The sequence below is a fragment of the Mesoplodon bidens genome, assembly GCF_964165515.1.
Source record: "Mesoplodon bidens genome assembly, chromosome: 17".
NCBI classification, from domain to species: domain Eukaryota; kingdom Metazoa; phylum Chordata; class Mammalia; order Artiodactyla; family Ziphiidae; genus Mesoplodon; species Mesoplodon bidens.
Window position 1 is genome coordinate 69,379,700 of NC_138174.1, and position 18,875 is coordinate 69,398,574.

The 18,875-nt window shown below is 41.4% G+C and overlaps 1 protein-coding gene across 1 annotated transcript in view; it reads left to right on the plus strand.

Moving 5' to 3' along the window:
• The first annotated feature begins 1,517 nt into the window (after nt 1-1,517).
• ERCC5 (ERCC excision repair 5, endonuclease) overlaps nt 1,518-18,875 on the plus strand; it is a 28,606-nt gene continuing 11,248 nt past the window's right edge. Inside the window, exons 1-8 of the mRNA XM_081214471.1 lie at nt 1,518-2,062; nt 8,681-8,856; nt 9,773-9,888; nt 10,312-10,398; nt 11,470-11,530; nt 13,622-13,765; nt 15,721-15,928; nt 16,265-17,386. Coding sequence (XP_081070597.1) covers nt 1,975-2,062; nt 8,681-8,856; nt 9,773-9,888; nt 10,312-10,398; nt 11,470-11,530; nt 13,622-13,765; nt 15,721-15,928; nt 16,265-17,386 — 2,002 coding nt within the window. The 5' untranslated portion in view covers nt 1,518-1,974. The remainder of the gene's footprint in view (nt 2,063-8,680; nt 8,857-9,772; nt 9,889-10,311; nt 10,399-11,469; nt 11,531-13,621; nt 13,766-15,720; nt 15,929-16,264; nt 17,387-18,875) is intronic.

Consider the following 18,875-nt stretch of genomic DNA (forward strand, 5'->3'; position numbering starts at 1 on the left):
CCAGACTGGTGGTTTAAACAACACATTTATTTTCTCATAGCTCCAGAGGATAGAAGTCCAAGATCAAGGTTTTGACAGGTTTGGTTTCTCTTGAATTCTCCTTGGCTTGCAGGTGGCCCCCTTCTCCCTGTGTCCTCACATGGTTTTTCCTCTGTGCAATTATCCTTAGTGTCTGGGTGTCCAAATTTCCTCTTATAAGGACATCAGTCAGACTGTTTAACTCACCCTAATGGCCTCCTTTTAACGTAACTTTGAAATGGCCCTATCTCCAGTTACATTCTGAGGTACTGGGGATTAGGACTTCAACATATGAATTTTGGAAGGGGACAAAATTCAGCCCATAACTCAGGGTTATGACATGGCTCATATGGGATCTGAACTAACATCTGCCTGGCTTGAGGAAATTCTCTTTCAACAGGGTGCAAGATGCCCTGCAGAGATTTAGACTTGATGCTGGGAAAGTGGTCATTTAGGCAATATTTATAGGATTCCTGCTAAATATCAGGAATGGGGTATGTAAGTCAACAAAATAGTTCTTGATTTCAATAAGTTTACAGTCTACTGTAAACTACGGGGTGGGGGGAGACAAAAACTGAACAGGCGATTATATTAATTCTGGCAAAATACATTTTAGAACAACAGTTCTGGGGATTACTTTACACACTGAGGAAATGAAAATAAGTACTTTGTCAGGATTATCCCTGACAGAAAATTAGTTGTGACTAGGTCAAGTAAACTTGGCTACTGGGAACCCATCTATTTGGGCAAGAACATAGCTTTGCTAAAAACTGATTTCTAATCAATCTTTTCACTGATTTTGAATCTACTTTCAACAGTCCAAATTTGAACCAATATGTACTATAAGGCTATCATTTATTAACTCCTAGTGGCAAGTACTTTGCAAACATTACCTTTGATCCTTGCTTAAAACCGTCTGCAAGATTAGCTTTATGCCCGCTCAGTTTACAGATGAAGAGACGAACTCTGAACAAGTGCGCCTTGAACAACGATAAACATCATAACGTAGCTCGGTCGGGGTGTGAATCTCAGCCCGGGGTCCCGAGCCACCGTCTACCCAGGTGCTAATCTGGCAATTAGTTTCTTGTTATTTCTGACCTACATGCCGTGGATTCCTAAATCTTACATGCCGGAGAAGACTATATTTCAAGGGTTAAGATTTTAAATCGTGTAACCACCTAGTTACCACAAGTTACCGGACAAATAAATACTTATTAATTACAAACACCAACCAAAATGTAAACATGTAAAACAATATTTAGTATTAAGAGTTTTCACAAGTGGCGGCTCAGTGGGAAGAAACTGATACCGGTAAAGCACCTAGAAAACCGTAACCTCTGAAGGCAGACGCTTTGAGGATGGTTTCAACATTTAACCGCAACAAGATGCCAGTGTGGAGGAAGCAGGGCACCGACACGATACAAACAAGAGGACCGAACCACCCCCTCACTTCCGGACTGTAACGGCGCAGCGGATATACATCAGCGTGGGGAGGCGGGACTTCCGCCCCGCGCGACGCATTAAACGGAAGCCGGGAGGCTTCATTTCGCGTGGGTTTACGGCCCCTCTAGAGGAGACAGGGGTTGCCTGAGGGACGTCTTTTGGCTGTTTATCTCGCCTGAGCTGTCCCGTCACCCTGGTCGTCTGTTAGGAGTGCAGAAGTTTGGGCCAAAGCGCTGGGCGAGACGAGGACCTGCTCCTCTGTGCCTTCGACTTTATCTGGGCCCGTCTTTCTAACGCGAGGCCTTGTCAGGTTCTGGGAAGTGCGGTTTTCGCCGGGGCCGGTTTTCCCTGGAAAGCTGCTCGCTGCTGGTTGTTTTCCGTCTTCTCCGGGTGGGAGCTGGGGGAGCTGTTCTCGGGGTCCGGGGCGGTGGTTCAGCCACTTGTGGAAGACTTGGAGTGAAAGGTCTCCCGCGAGCCCGCCCGTGAGACGCGCTCCGAGGGCACACCTCGCTCATGGGAGTCCAGGGGCTCTGGAAGCTGCTGGAGTGCTCCGGGCGGCAGGTCAACCCGGAGACGCTGGAGGGGAAGGTCCTTGCCGTGGGTATCCTTTTCCGGGCATCGGTGCCAGGGATGCACGATGGGCGCCAGGATTTTGCTCTTAGTTCTCCAGGGGGCGCAGAGGGGCGTTGTTAGGCCGAAGGTCTCACCCAGGCGGGTAGCTGTAGGGTCTTCTTTGGGATGTTTCCTTTCTTTCCTTTTTTAAATTAATTTTTATTGGAGTAGAGTTGATTTACAATGTTGTGTTAGTTTCTGCTGTACAGTAAAGTGAATCAGTTATATATATACATATATCTACTCTGTTTTAGATTCTTTTCCCGTCTAGGTCATTACAGCGTATTGACTAGCGTTCCCTGTGCTATACAGTAGGTCCTTATTAGTTATCTATTTTATATGTAGTAGTGTGTATATGTCAATCCCAATCTCCCAGTTGTGGCTTTGCAGTCACACAGTTTTGGATTGGAGTCTTGTTTTAATCACTTAGGGGCGGTGCCTTGCGCCTGTGTATGCGTCAGTTCTCTCATCCGGGAATTGGAGGTGATAATAGTCTCTGCACACAGGGTTGGTGTGAGGAATGAGGGGTTATTTAAATGAAAGAAGCTTAGAATAGTGTCTGTCGCTGCTAGTATGGTAAATTCTAAATCTGTTATCCCGACAGGGAGGTCAGCATGGAGAAAACGAAGTGGACTTCCGACCAGTAGTTTTGCCTGCTGTCCTGAGCCTTGCTTTATTTATGTTTGTTAGAGGAAGAAAAGTGTGGGCAAGTGTTTGAACTTTTTATTTTTTAAAGTAACTTTTATTATCTTTTGTTATGTGTTTTGGAATAGGAAATTCATATAGTACAACACTGAAAAGATTTCAGAAAGTCTACAGTGAATTATTTTCTTCCCAGTCTCTATGATGGACATTTTAAGGACTGTTGATTGTGTGCATGTTTGGCTGGTTTTGTTTGTGCCTTTGGAGTTTAATGTTTTTCTTCATTACCAAAACATGTGAAGGGTTTTTCTGACATTTTGATCTTTTTATTCATTAAGCAGTCTTCATTTTCTTTTTCTTTTCTTTCTTTTTTTGAGTGTCTGTTGTGTTCCAGAAGCTGGTGGTACCTTACACCAGTTCCCTAAGTGGGAACCTATGAGCCTAGGATCTCCACTCGGAGTGGAGGAGACAGTCATGTAATCATTGCTGTCCCGTGGTAAATGCACTGTCAGAGGATGTGGGGATTCAGTGAAAGGAGCCGTTGACTTTCGTATGGAGACAACTTATACATAATGGAGCATTGATAATTTTTTAAATAAAGTAACAAGATGATGATGATTGTGTTTTTTGCAATGTGAGGCATCTTGAAATACATCCGTAATGAATTTGTGGCTTAAAAGTTTTATGCCAGGGAACTTGTGGGAAAGTTTTTTTAAAGCACACGTGCTATTGCTGCCCTCTAGTGGTTTCTCAAATGACTGCTTTCTGAAGATTTTCTTCATAGAACTATGAATATATATTGTACATGGGAAAGCATTTTTCAGTGTCAGGAACCCTTAAAACTTCAGCAAAGATTTAGATGAGTTTACGTTGCAGGCCGTATGAAGAATTAATAATTTGTAAAACAATTGAGATGTGATGTGAAATTCAGCATTCTGATTTTTTAGAAAGTTGTCCAAAATAAATGTAAAGAATTTAATTTAGATCATCTATTTTCAAACGACTCAGAAACTTTTTTGGGACATGAAGTCATATTCATGGGGTTACTAGGCTTTTCTGAAAGAATGAATTATTAAAAGAAGACTGTCAAAGGTACTGTAATTATAATGGTAACTTCATATATATGTGTATATATATATATATGCATATATACATATATGTAAAAGGAGACTAGTTGGTTGCTGTTCTGTAATTGATTTTGCTTTGTTTCATTTTCATGGGAATTCCAAGTCAAATATCTGAAATATATTCAGATTTTTTGGTTTTATTTGTTAATAAAATTACTCATGACATACGAGGTTCATAATTTATTCTTGGATCCCTAAAATAACTTGGTCTTTTTACCATTTCTAGATGAGTGTCTTGTTTACTTATGCAATCTAAGTGTTTGTGTCAAATAATAAAGAATTAATAATTAAACTTTTGTCTCTTATGGATCTTAACATTTGTAAAATACATTTAACTCTATTAACAAAATCTTAGTCTCTTTAGGCTTTGCATACTAATAGGGTTAATTAAATTTTACATCGCCTAACAATAGAACTAAAGTAATTTATTTTCTGTTTCAAAATGTTACTGGTCTTTTGGGTCTCATCTGTAAAATGGTTTTTGACTTGGCTGCAAATTTAACTTTTCTAGTCCTGGGATAAATTTAATGTTGCCTTTTATAAACTTATTGAAATTAGACAGATTAAATTATGGAAATATTTTCAGCTTGCCTAATTCTGCATATTTCTTTTTTAAGAATTTCAAGCTGCGGGAATTCCCTGGCAGACTAGTGGTTAGAACTCTGCGCTTTCACTGCAGAGGGCGAGGGTTCACTCCCTGGTCAGGGTACTAAGATTCCACATGCTGCACTGCACATCCAAAAATAAATAAAATTAAAAAAAAATTTTTTAATAGTATATCTTTATTGGAGTATAATTGCTTCACAATACCGTGTTAGTTTCCCTTGCACAACAAAGCGAATCAGCCATTTGCATACACATGTCCCCGTATCCCCTCCCTCTTGAGCCTCCCTCCCACCCTCCCTATCCCACCCCTCACAAAGCACTGAGCCGATCTCCCTGTGCTATGCAGCTGCTTCCCACCAGCCAACTGTTTTGCATTTGGTAGTGTATATATGTCGATGCTATTCTCATTTTGCCCCAAATTCGCCCTCCCACCCCGTGTCTTCAAGTCCATTTTCTATGTCTACCTCTTTATTCCTGCCCTGCAACTAGATTCATCAATACAATTTTTTTTTTAAGATTCCGTGTCAGCATACGGTATTTGTTTTTATCTTTCTGACTTACTTCACTCTGTATGACAGAGTCGGAGTCCATCCACCTCACTACAAATAACTCAATTTCATTTCTCTTTATGGCTGAGTAATATTCCATTGTATGTATGTGCCACATCTTCTTTATCCATTCATCTGTCGATGGACACTTAGGTTGCTTCCATGTCCTGGCTATTGTAAGTAGAGCTGCAATGAACATTATGGTACATGACTCTTTTTGAATTATGGTTTTCTCGGGGTATATGCCCAGTCGTGGGATTACAGGGTCATACGGTAGTTCTATTTTTAGTTTTTGAAGGAACCTCCATACTTTTTTCCATAGTGGTTGTATCATTGTACATTCCTACCAACAGTGCAGGAGGGTTCCCTTTTCACCACACCCTCTCCAGCATTTATTGTTTGTAGATTTTTTGATAATGGCCATTCTGACTGGTGTGAGGTGACACCTCATTGTAGTTTTGATTTTCATTTCTCTAATAATTAGTGTTGTTGAGCATCTTTTCATGTGCCTCCTGGCCATCTGTCATCCTTGATGAAATGTCTATTTAGGTCTTCTGCCCAGTTTTTAACTGGATTGTTTGTTTCTTTGATATTGAGCTCCATGAGCTGTTTGTATATTTTGGAGATTAATCCTTTGTTGTTCCATTTGCAAATATTTTCTCCTATTCTGAGGGTTTTCTTTTTGTCTTGTTTATGGTTTCCTTTGCTGTGCAAATCTTTTAAGTCCCATTTGTTTATATTTGTTTTTATTTCCATTACTCTAGGAGGTGGGTCAAAAAAGATCTTGCTGTGGTTTATGTCAAAGAGTGTAAAAAAAAAAAAAGAATTTTAAGCTGGAACGCTCAACCTGGCTGAGAATTGGCACTACCTGTTATTAATTAAAAAAAAAAAGTCCGATCTCAATCTCTATGATTTGGAATTTTAGGTGTACCTGTGTTTAGCAATCTGTGTTTCAAAAGCTTCATATCTGGTTCCAAAGGACAGCAGAGTTGAGAGCTACTGATCTGAAATTATATTTTTCTCATTGATTATGACATTTAAAGGAATGCGCTAAGTAGAAACTTATTCCATCCGATACGGTGTAGCAACCAGAAACAAGCCAATTAGAAATATTTACCCAATAACAACACCATTGACCCAATACAGAGCTAAGCCAATGCCAGATCCTACTTCAGGATGGATCCTTTTCTGACCACTTCTGGTCATCCTCACCACTGCGTTCTGCTTTCCCTCGGGCTGTTGTAACTAGTTTAAAGCTGGCTTCTTTATAGTTTATTCCTCACATGTCCACTGGGGTGATCCTTCAGTCACATTCTAGAAACCTTCCAGTGACTATATACACCCATCACTTCCTCTTACTGCTCCTCTGACCGTGCACCTGCCATGTTGTCCTTAAAGGGAAGCCTGCTTCTCTCCCAGGGCGTTTGCATTTGCTGTACCTCCTGCCCCACTGTTTTCTCCCTCGTTCCTCTTCGTCCGTTACTTCTTCCGATAGGACTTCCCTAACTAAAGAGCTGTTGACCACCAGTCACACTTTTGTCCTTTAACTCTGCTCTATTTCTTTCTTGGCACTTACCAGCAACCTAATGTATTAGACGTCTGTACTTGATTTTCATTGTCTTCCCCATTAGAATGCAAGTTTCTCAGGGGTAGGGGCCCTCTCTGTTTTGTTCATAGCTGTATTGTTCACTGTTCTATCCCTAGGATCTTGGATATACCTGGCACCTAGTAGCCCTCAAATATAGGAATGAATCTAGTAATAGCTTGCTCTCCACTAGTTATTTTTTATGTAATGTTTATTAGGTTAATTGTTGATGGGCCTAATTTTTTATGGTAGTAAGTAGGTAATGTACATTCATTTAAATATTTAACCATTCATCTCATTTGAAAGCAGGTCTTTGTTGCCTCCTGTGCGCTCTGAGAGGGAGAGCAGCGCCCAGCAGTGTGGTTTACGCATGTCATGGAGCTCACAGTCTGGATTCCCCCCCCCCCCCGCCCCCGCGCTGGTTGTAAACTCCATTAGGGCAAGCGCTTTGTCTTGTCCAGGACTGTATCCCCAGTGCACAGAAACATTTCTGCTATGAAATAATCAAGGTGTTTTTGAATAGGAGTGTGTAACTGAGGGTCTTAATCTCTGCTGAGGGCGTGACCCCTAGACTGAGACCTAAGGGTAGGGGATCTCTAGGCTCAGAGAGGGAGGGGCTCTTTCAGGCTGGGGAAGGAGCAAGGAGGAGACCCTGGAGGCAGGAAGGAGCTTAGCGACTTCCAGGGTTTGAGAGAAGCCCAGTGGCTCGACATGAGCCAGGAGAGGTGAACAGAGGACGGATCACTCAGGGTTCGCAGGCCGTGGGAAGGACTTTTGGATATTATTCTAAAGGCAGTGGGAGCTTTCCAAGGGTTTTCACTACAGGTCTGTCGGTGAAATCTAACATAACAGTTTCAAGATAGGTAAAAAGGTAGAACTGATAGGACCTGGCAATGGGTGGAGGCGTACGTGGGATGGCGCTCAGGGTTCTGGCTTGGGTGGATGGGAGTGACATCCACTGAAATGGGGGCGTGAGCAGCCTGCTGAGAAGACACGGAGTGCAGTTTTGATCGTGGTAAGTCTGAAGCGGCTGAGGCATCAGGTAGAGATGTCAACGAGGCCGTCCGACCTGGGGTCAGGAGAGGCTCTGGGGCAGACGTGCGTGTGTGGAGCTCGGTGCTGTATGGGCTGTGGTATGGGGGGCGGACGTCACCTGGGTAGCCAGTGCAGACAGGAGGAAAGGGGAGGGCCTGCGGGCCATCACTGCCGAAGTCAGCACTTTAATGGTGGGTCGGGGGAGCGGGCAGAGGGCTGTGTCCCTTTCTTATGAACAAATAGAAAATAATCTGTTAAAAAGCATTCTTTAGTAAAGTTTAAAAATAGAAGAAGACTCCAAGAAGGAAAAATCAGGTAATCACAGCAGAAGACAACTACTCTTAATATTGTGATGTCTGAACTTCGAGTCTTTTTTTTTATATTTAGCATATTGCATATGTTACAAAATGGAATTATATTTTCCATACTTTTGTAAACTGTTTTACTTCCTTTAATAATATTTTGTGTCTCTCTGCCTCATGTGCTTCTGCGACTTCCATTTTTAAGAGACCCTTGGATTCCAGCAAATCACTATATCATAATCTAATTTAAAAAAAGACCTGTTGGAAAACTTTTATTCTTAGTATTTTCATTATTATAAACAAGCCGTCTTTTAAGTAACTCTTATTGTAAGTCTCTGATGATTTCTTGAGGATAAATGTCTGGAAGTGGAATTCTTACATAAAATAGAATGCAAGTTTTCAAGTTTTTTGCTATGAATTGCCAAATTGTTCTCCAAAAAAGTTGTGTTAATTTACTAAAATTCCATACAGATCATTAGTTGTTTTTTTTTTTAAAGAAGCACTTCTTTGCGATTAGACTTTTTAAAGGAGACATATGTCTATGTAAGATTTTAAAATTCAGAGTGTAAATAGTGATAACGGGGCCCAAATAAAGTTAACTGATTTTAGGTAGATTCCATCAGGGCTAACCATTTTTCAGTTTCAAGTAAGTTGTGATGGGTGCTCAGTTTTAATGTTTGGATGATATCAGACATTAGGAATTTGAAATTGTGAGGGTGAGGGAGGAAATTGCAAAGTGTTTTCCATTAACAATCCTTCTAGATATTAGCATTTGGTTAAACCAAGCACTTAAAGGAGTTCGGGATCGCCATGGGAACTCAATAGAAAATGCTCATCTTCTTACTTTGTTCCATCGGCTCTGCAAACTCTTATTTTTTCGAATTCGTCCTATTTTCGTGTTTGATGGGGATGCTCCACTATTGAAGAAACAGACTCTGGTAAGAGTCATCTATTTTTTTTCTTTATGCATTCTTAGAAGAAAAAGTTCACATAAAATTTAAATTTTCTCCTTAGAATTTTGGAGATCAAGACTTAACTTCGACATATATCCAGTTTAATTCAACTTTTAAAAATTTATCTTGAACAAACACTTCTTCTTTTAAAAGAGGTTTGTTTCTGAAAGTGTATCACAGGTGCAACAATACTTAACATTTAATAAAACTACTAAAGTTACAATAGAGAGTTTTCCCCTTAGAGTGTCTTCTTAGGTGTTCTACAGTTAAACTTACACAACGTTATATGGCACTTTATCTCAGTTAAAAAAGAAGAAATGAAAATGTTTTGATATCTCTGCCTTGTATTAAACTGTAAGCACTGAGACTATTCCATTTTTCCCTGTTTTGGACATTTCTTACAAGATATTTCTATACATTTTAGGATTTCTTATGACATAATCTTGGATGTGGAAGGACAGAGTTACATACCAGTAATGTATTTTTATAAAAACTAATATCGGGAATTGGTTTTGGCTTAACAGTGGCATTTTAAAGAAGAAATTAGTTAATTAATATAATAATCCCTTTAGGGAAGCATTTACTTACTTGTATATCATTAAGTTTTAGGCTTCTTAAGGACATTAAAGGATGTTTAAAAGAAATTGAAAGTAAATTAATAGCTTCCCAAATATATTGTATGATAGCCAGCCCATTAAGTACTCATTAGTTGGAAACTCTGGGTGTCCTTTCCACAGCAAAAACCTGAAGGTATTCACTCATACGGTAATTAGGAGAAGATACCAAAACAACCATAGTCCGAAAACTCAGACAAACCAAATTCTCTAGGGAAAAAAACCACTGAAGTGTTTTTGATATACTAATACCTTGAAATAAAATCCCGTATCCTTTCTTTTCACAGGCTAAAAGAAGGCAGAGAAAGGACTTGGCAACCAATGACTCCAGAAAAACTACCGAGAAGCTTTTGAAAACATTTTTGAAAAGACAAGTTATCAAAACTGCCTTAAAAAGCAAAAGGCAAGAGGGGAATTACATTAATTTTAAAGATTAATTTAAAATTTTTGCATCGGATTCTTGTGGCTGCCTTTCCCTAATGAGAGGAGTCAATGGGGTGTCCATTCGACCTAGTTGACTGAGGTTGTGAAAACTCTCTGTTCTGTGAGAATCAGCTCTGATCACGAGAAAGGAAAGCTGCTGCGTTGCTTTTGCACGTTTTACTCTCAGAACACTTTCCTTCACGCCGAGACCAGGTCCCCTCTTTCTGGAGGCTGCTCTCTCGTCCAGCGGCCCGGCAGCCAGGCCAGCAGGGGCCGAACCCATCGCCCCTGGGTTTCCCCTTTTCAGCCACTTGTCAGCGTTTGTTTGATCACTGGGGAGTATTATTGACTCTCAGAATACTGTTTCCTGTGATCTCTGTTGAAGTCTCTGTGTACTTTTCAGGGAGGAAGCACTTCCCAGTCTTACTCAAGTTCAAAGAGAAGATGACATCTATGCTTTGCCACCTTTACAAGAGGCAGAGAAAAATAGGTAAACGTTTTAACTACTTAAAAATGTTATTGCTGTATTCAGACAGATTTAAACTTTTCTGTTTTATCTACATAATAAGGCACGTGGGAATTAATGCATCTGAAATATGCATTCTCGACACCTTTTAGAATATTTTTTAAGACCAAACTTTTTATTTACTACCTTTGTGTTTTGGTGGTTTGTGGCGGTTTTCGTTTTTCATTCTCTGGAGCCTGTGCTAGCACTGTTCATTTAGAATTCGTGGAGACGTGGATTCTGGTTTTTCTTACACTTCACTGACACCAGCTGTCTCTACCTGCTTCTCAGCCCGGTGTTTTCTCTCTCACTCCATCACTGAAGTCCGCATATGACATCCTCCCTGCTAAATCCAGTGGCTGCTTTGTATTTCTCAGCCTGATGTCTGGGACCCTCTCTGGCCACTCTTCCTCGGGCACCCCTGTGCACTCTTCCCTCTGGCTGGCTGTTAGTCCTCAGCGGCTTCTTTGATTGACGTGCAGGTGGAGGGCCAGCTTGTCCTTCCCCCACTCCCTTCCTGGGGCTCCTGTGAGGCCACACAGCTTGTGAGTTACCGCCGCGGCCATCATCGTGTCTTGAGGTTACCATCCTGGCTTCCACACTTCTGTGTCTCCATCTCTGATCGTACCCTTCTGCGGGAACCCCTCCCTGCCAAGCCCAGTGTCTGGCTGGTAGTGTAGAACCTGCTAAACCCAAATCTGATGTTGTCATTTCCTCGCTTAAAGCACTTCCTAGATTCTTCCTTCTCTAGGATAAAACTTCAACCCCTTAATCAGGCAGTGTAACTGCAGGAGATTTCACAAAGCTCCTGGGGTGAGGTGACCCCTAACTGCAGCTTCGGCAACCTGCTCTGCCCTGATGATGGGAGATATTAGGTCATGTTACGATCGCTCACTTACAGGTGTCCCCACCAGACTGTGAGACCGAGGACGGCACACTTCTTGCCGTCTTACTCACTGTTGTAGCTCCTGTAACTAGCAGCGCCTTGCACTCAAGAAATATTTTTGTAAGTAGTCATTAAATCATAGATATTATAAACGTGTGTTTGACTTTCAGTTCAGAAGAGGAGGATGAAAAAGAATGGCAAGAGAGAATGAATCAAAAACAAGCACTACAGGTATTGAAATAATTTTTGAATTCAGGATTTATTCTATTTGAAATGAATAACATGCAAATGAATAACTTTAATGAGGTAGTATGGATTTATGAATGTTCTTGGTAAAAAAATAAAGACAGACACCTTCTTTACTGTGTGTATATATGTGTGCATGTGAATGTATGTACATATAAAATATACACAGACCCATAAACATATGTATGGAATTATGCCTATCTAGATATCCAAAATAAGCCATCTTTCTTTTACAACCAACCAGTAAATAAATAGAAATAATAATAAATGCTTGTATAAAAATACAGAAAGCCTATCACCCATGAATAACTTCTAGTAACATTTTGCTGTATATTAGTACCCCTCCCACCCCCGTATAGTTGAATACCTGTGTGTGTGTGTGTGTGTGCGCGTGTGTTTGGGTATGTGTATGTGTATCAAGGGTATGTGTGTATGTATATATTTATGAAGATGTATGTTCGTGCACAGGCCATGGTTACCTATTGCTGCGTACCTTAGTGCTGTGCAAACAGTCTTTTATCATCATCATCTTCTCTCTTCTGGGGCTTGATGAGCTCAGCGAGGCAGTTCCCTCTCAGCATCTCCCGTGTAGGTGCAGTCAGACGGTAGCTGGGGCTGGAGCCCCTCAAAGACCTCCTCCCCCGCGTGCCCGGCAACTGACGCTACCTGTCAGCCAGAACCCCCGCCTGTGGCCTCTCTGTGTGGCCTGAGCTCTGGCACAGCTTGCCTCTGTGTTCCGGGGCAGGAGCCCAAGAGGCAGTGCCAGCAGGGCCTGCGCTGCCCTTTCTGGCCAGCTGTGGGAGGTGCGCAGCCTTCCTTCCACAGCGCTCTGTTCACTGGCAGCTGGTTAGGGCCAGCCCACACTTAATGGGAGGGGAGCTAGGCGAGAAGAGGGTCAGAGAACCGCGCACAGGTTGCAGAGCCACCACCACGCATATTTTAATGCACAAGTTGCTTACAAGTTGAGGTTGTGCTGCATATACAAGTTTTTGAAATTTTTTCCATGTTTCTCAGAAGAGCGGGTAACATTCTTTGATTCCCAAGCTCACCGTTTCTTGTATGTTCATGTTATTCTGGTATGTCTGGTAGAAGACTTTTGAGCTGAAACTGCAAGATTCTTCAGCTTGTGAAGGTCCTGCATTATTAATGCAGCAAGTGAGCACAGTCTTGATGAAGACCATGGACCCTGTGGGCAGAAAGACTTGCAGTTAAGTCCAGGCTCTACAGCTCACTAGCTGTGAGATCTTAGACAAATCAACTTCTCCAAGGCTTTATTTCCATTTTTTTTAAACAATAATATTGGTGCTTTCCTCACAGGGACAATGGGAGCATTCCTGAGGCAAAACATGGGAAGCTCTGAGCGAAATGACTTGCCTGTCCTAAGTGCTTGCTGGTTTACACACATACAACATGCATACATACAAGAGAGCAAATTGTATTATTTTATCTTTACTAATGACTACTTTTGATTTTAGGTTAAGAGCAAGACAGAACTTATCTAACTAAGGGGACTGTAAATATTGTTCAAATTCATAAGGCTTATCTCTGCCTCAGGGTCTTTGCACTTGCTGTTCCCTCAGCCTGAGATGCTGTGTCCCAGAGCAGGTTTTTGGGTGTCTTTCGTGTCCCTGCTTGCAGGTCATTATTTCTAGTGGGGTCTTCTCTATCAGATAATGTTTTTTCTCTTTCTGTTCTTCTAATTAACTCTCTTATCAGATTAACCTGCATTGTTTTCTCACTGTTATCTTGTTCATTTCTTTTTTTTATCATGTGTCTTCTTCTGCTCCTAAAAGTAGGGACCTTAGCTGGCATGATCTCTATAGTTCCTTAGCACCTAGAACAGTGCCTGGCAAGTATTTTTTTTTCTTTTGAATGAATGAATGAGTGAATGGATACATTCCCTAATCTGCCTCTTCACTTTGATGCTTCTTGCAGGTAATGTACAACTGTGTTTAGCCTATTGTAGATTATGCAGAACTCTGTTTATGATACAAGCACCGAAAAAAATCTGTCATGGTGAATAGAATTAAGTGTATAAAGTGTAAATTTCATGGCGTTACGTTTTACTCTTTACAGGAGGAGTTCTTTCAGAATCCTCATGCAGTAGATATTGAGTCTGAAGACTTTAGCAGCCTGCCCCCTGAAATAAAGCATGAAATCTTGACTGATATGAAAGAATTTACCAAGCGAAGAAGAACATTATTTGAAGCAATGCCAGAGGTAAACTATACAACAGCACATTAATGCTTAGAATTAAGAATATCAGCAATATTTTTCATTAGAAAAAGAAAATTGATAAGCATTACTTATACAGTATACATTTACAGTAAATGGCATTTGTATATCTCTGAGATACTATGAAACATGCATTTATAAGTTTGAACTTATAAATACTTACTCAGAGAAGCTTTTCTTGACTTTCCACCAAGACCAGGTCTTGTCTCCTGCTCTGTGTTCTCACAGCACCCTGTAGTGTCTCTTTAGATTTTTAGCACCCAATTGTGCCTACCTTGCTCACCTCTGTGTTTTTAGCACTCAGCTCAGTATCTTTCACATAGTAAGTGCCTAGTGTATGCTTAGTGGCTCAGTTCTTAGGTTAGTTCATAAAAGTTATTTTAACCCATAATATACATTGTAGAATATTAATATATTTTGATACCAAAAATATGAAAAAAGCAGGAGCTGTTTCTTTTCCCATCACTCCTATCTGCTTTTCCACGAAGAACGTGAACATAGGAAAATGCTAAGGTGTACAGAATGATATTCAAATGACAGAAGTAAATTTATTTTTGTTTCAGCGGAAACATCCAGGTTCAGTCTATCCATCCAGCATTTTGTTTCTTGAGTGTAAATGGATCTCTGGCTGGTCTTTGAGGAAATAGTATTTGGATTATGTAAACAACAGTGGGAAGGATGGGAGAAAGAGAGGCAGTCCTGATGGTTTGCTCCGTTTTTTCTCTTTCTGCCACCACAGAGCCTCTGGGTTAGGTAGGCCAGGGTAGGATGGTGCACAGCTCATTGAATCCGTCCTTCTGGTAGCTAAGGGAAGTTCTAAGTCATACAGGCTGGACCTTTGCATTGTCTGAACATTGGGCAAATGCAAAATTGATAATAGTAGTATTGGTAAGTAATAAGAGTAATAATCGTAATAGTAATAGGAGCAATTTAGTATAAGGCTTGGCAACCTGCTTTTTTTTAAAAAATAAATTTATTTATTTTATTTATTTGTTTTCGGCTGCGCTGGGTCTTCGTTGCCGCGTGCGGGTTTTCTCTAGTTGCGGTGAGCAGGGGCTACTCTTCGTTGCGGTGTGCACGCTTCTCATTGCGGTGGCTTCTCTTGTTGTGGAACATGGGCTGTAGGCATGCGGGCTTCAGTAGTTGTGGCACGTGGGCTCAGTAGTTGTGGCTCGTGGGCTCTAGAGCACAGGCTCAGTAGTTGTGGCGCACAGGCTTAGTTGCTCCGCGGCATGTAGGATCTTCCCGGACCAGGGCTCAAACCTGTGTCCCCTGCACTGGCAGGCGGATTCTTAACCACTGTGCCACCAGGGAAGCCCTGGTAACTTGCTTTTGACCCCAGATCTACCACTTAACTAGCCATGCTGCTCTAGAGAGGTTACTCAAGCTGTTTAAGTCTCAGTTTCTTCATTTGTGGAATGGAGATAATGATGTCTGTCTCATCGGTGGTTGAGAATAAAATGGGATAATATATTTAAAAACACTTAGAAGAATGTCTTGCTCAGGAAATGCTTTATAAATGTTAAGTATTACTAATAACTGTGATTGCAATGATTTATTGTGTGTCTTTTATGGACCAGGAACTGTGCTGGGCACTTCGCTTGCATTCTAAAAGATTGTCCGTTAAGCCAGAATCAACATGTCACAGTGCCTGGCATGCGTCACATGCTCAATAAGTGTTTTTTGAGTAAATGATGGAATCATAAACAGTATCCATGATTTCCTTTCTTTTGCCCAATTCTTTTTGTTTGAAGGATTATCCTTTAACAAAGCAATTATAGCTTTTTCCTTCTATTCAAATTTTACTTTTCTAGTATGAAAGTACCACCAATGGAAAAAATCAATTGTTCTTTAACCCCTTTGGGGGAAAAGGATGGAAATATGGGAATACTATCTGTATTTAATATAAGAAATCATTTTATTTATTTATTTTGCCTTAGGAGTCCAATGACTTTTCACAGTACCAGCTCAAAGGCTTGCTTAAAAAAAACTATCTAAACCAACACATAGAAAATGTCCAAAAGGAAATGAATCAACAACATTCAGGACAAATCCAAAGGCAATATGAAGATGAAGGAGGCTTTTTGAAGGAGGTAGAGTCAAGGAGGGTGGTCTCTGAAGATACTTCACATTACATCTTGATTAAAGGTATCAGGTACCATCACTTATTTGACGGTTAAAAACCAAAAATATGTCGTGTCTCTGAATTCTATAAGCTACCACCCCCAGATAATATGAATGAAGTCCTACTTAATTTATTGACTATAATTATTATTAATGCAGTAATAAATGTATATAGCTGTTAATGTATTAAGTAGTATACCAACCCACTTTAAAATTAACTAAGGAATTAACTCTTAGTTGCTGATTAAATGAGAATTTATAAATTCATTTATGAGAACCGGTATGCTCTTATTCATCTAACTAGAAGCATGTTGTCACACTGTAAAGCTACATAGTGAGACTATTTTAATTTTTCTCAAGGTATTCAAGCTAAGAAAGTTGCACAAGTGGATTCAGAGTCTCTTCCTTCATGCAGTGAAATGCACAGCAGGTCTTCTGACATGAAGTCATCTCCGTGTGAAAAGCTGGAGCCAAAGGAAGAGCCTGACGCCTCCCCTCCTTCCCCGAGAACCTTACTGGCCGTGCAGGCGGCCCTGCTGGGCAGCAGCTCAGAAGATGAGCTGGAGAGTGAGACCTGCAGGCTGCGCCATGTGAGTCGCGCGCCCGCCACCGCACGTGCGGGTTCTGTGTCGCCGCTGACTCTCTTGGCCATACAGAGAGCTCTCGATGACGATGATGAAGACGTGAAAGTGCGTGCCAGGAGCGACGTGCAGACAGGAGGGGCAGGCGCGAGAAAACCGAAACCGCTCCAGAGCAGTTCTGATGAGGAGACTGAGGAAGGACCTGAAACGAGAGATGGGGAAGGAGTGCCGTTGGCAGCGGCGTCTCACGCAGCCAGTGTGAACCTCGCAGAGGAGCCTGTAACCAGCGCTGATGCCGAAAAAGAGCGGACAGAATCGGCTCACTTACCGAGGCCTGTCTTTTGTCAAGGCAGCGACTCTAGCGTTCCAAAAGAGCAGATGTCGTTTATTCCCCCGGTGAAGGAAGCCTTTCAGACAAGCGCTGAGACTGCAGTTAAGGACGGAAAAGATCCAGTTCCTTTGGAAAACACTGTGGTGCTCCCCAGGGATGCACCTGGGCTCCAGAGTGGACCCGAGCGGACACCGACACCTCCGACAAGTCCGAGTTCCGTATCAAGGAGTGGAACGTATACCAAAGTACTTGAGCTACAGCAAGGTCTTCTTCCACCTGAGAGTAAATATGACACGTCTGTTCTTTCAAGTGATGATGAAACAGAATCTGAAAAAAACCCTGCTCCCGAAGGCACCATCAGTTTGCAAGAATCGAGTGATATGCTAAGTGTCCCTTTAGAGACAGTAAGTGACTTAGGAAATGTGGCATCTGTTAATGCCAAAGAGCATGAGAATTTCTTGAAAACCATCCAAGAACATGAGACCATTGAATCTGCAGGCCAGGGTTTAATTTCAGTTCCAGCGTCCATGGAACCAAAGGAAATAGACTCTGAAGAAAGTGAATCTGACGGTAAGTGTTTGTGCTCTTTTAGAGATAAAGAAAAGTAGGATTTCGCATCTGCAGGAACCAAGAGATGCTTTAGTGTAGTCCAGATCCACATCATTCAGGTGGTGAACTAGAGGCCCAGAAAGGTCAAGTGACTTTGCCAAGGACACACAGCTAGTAATGGAATCTTGACTTTTGCTGTTTGGCTACTCTTTTCATTTTTGTTTTTAAAGGGAGGGCGTGCCCTAGTTGGAGAAGGTAAATGTGAGTTTCCCTTTAATTTTTTTAACTTTTTATTTTGAAATAATTGCACATTTTAAAAAGTTGAAAAAGTATCTCAAAACATTCTATTTCCCTCACCTAGGACCTCAGTGGCTGGCATTTTACCACATTGGCTTTATCATATCTCTCTCTCTCTGTCTCTCTCGCTCTCTATATGTACACATGTATATTATATGTTTATATCTGTGTATGCTTATGTATAGTCAATCCTTATTTTTCACAGATTTCAAATCTGCAAAATTGCCTACTCACTAAAATTTATATCTAACCCCAGAATCAGTCCTCACAGTAGTGTCTTTGTGGTCGTTTGTGGACATGTGTAGAACAGCCAGAAACTTGAGTTGCCACGCTGTTCCCAGGTGAGGTTGAGCCAGGGGGACAATTGGCCTTGGTTCAGCTCCCCTGCAGAGGTGACCAGAGGGTGGAGACGGGAGAGAGCAGTGCAGTGTAGACCAAGAAGCTCTGGCTCTGGGGCCATTGGATGGGGTTTGAATCCCAACCCTGGCACCTGTTCGTGGGGCTGTGTATACACCCATGAGCTCACGCTCGTATCTGCAGTTCTTCTCCAGCATCCCAGATCTCATTCTACACTCTGCCTTCTTTATAATTTCACTGTCTAACAGTGAGGGACCTTCTGTTATCTTCAGTATATTTACTTACTTGCTCATTCTCTGTTTGTAACCAGCTCCCTATATCACTGGCCTCCTCCTTGGTCCTGGCTGTCCCCTTGGTCCCAGCCCCTCCGTCCTGAGTGTGTCCTCAGATCCAGACTCCTCCCCCTGAAGTGAAGGAAGGGAATCAATAATGCTTTTCAAAGAGAAGAAAGGACATCAAGAGAGGAAGGAAGGAAGTGGAAGAGGAAGAGCTGTTTCTTCTGTGTCCTTATCCAGGGTTCTTTCTTCTGTGTCACAGTGTTATTCTTTGCTGTGTTCATAGTGAAATAGCGTAAAAAGATTTTTAAAAAACTCCATGATTGTGTACATACCCTGATAGTTCTTTTTGAATTTCAAAACAATATTAGTTAACTTAGAGGACTTTTGCCCTAGAGGACATTTTTGTATAAAGCAAATATGCAAATGTTTGAGAGCGTGGTCCCTAATTTCAAAGACAGTGCCAGTGTATCTAATTGAAAAGGCTTATTTTGAAGTTACAGGCACTTATTAATAAATTTATTTAATAACAATATACTACTGTTACATGTTTTCTATGACATTTAAATCTCTTTAAGGTA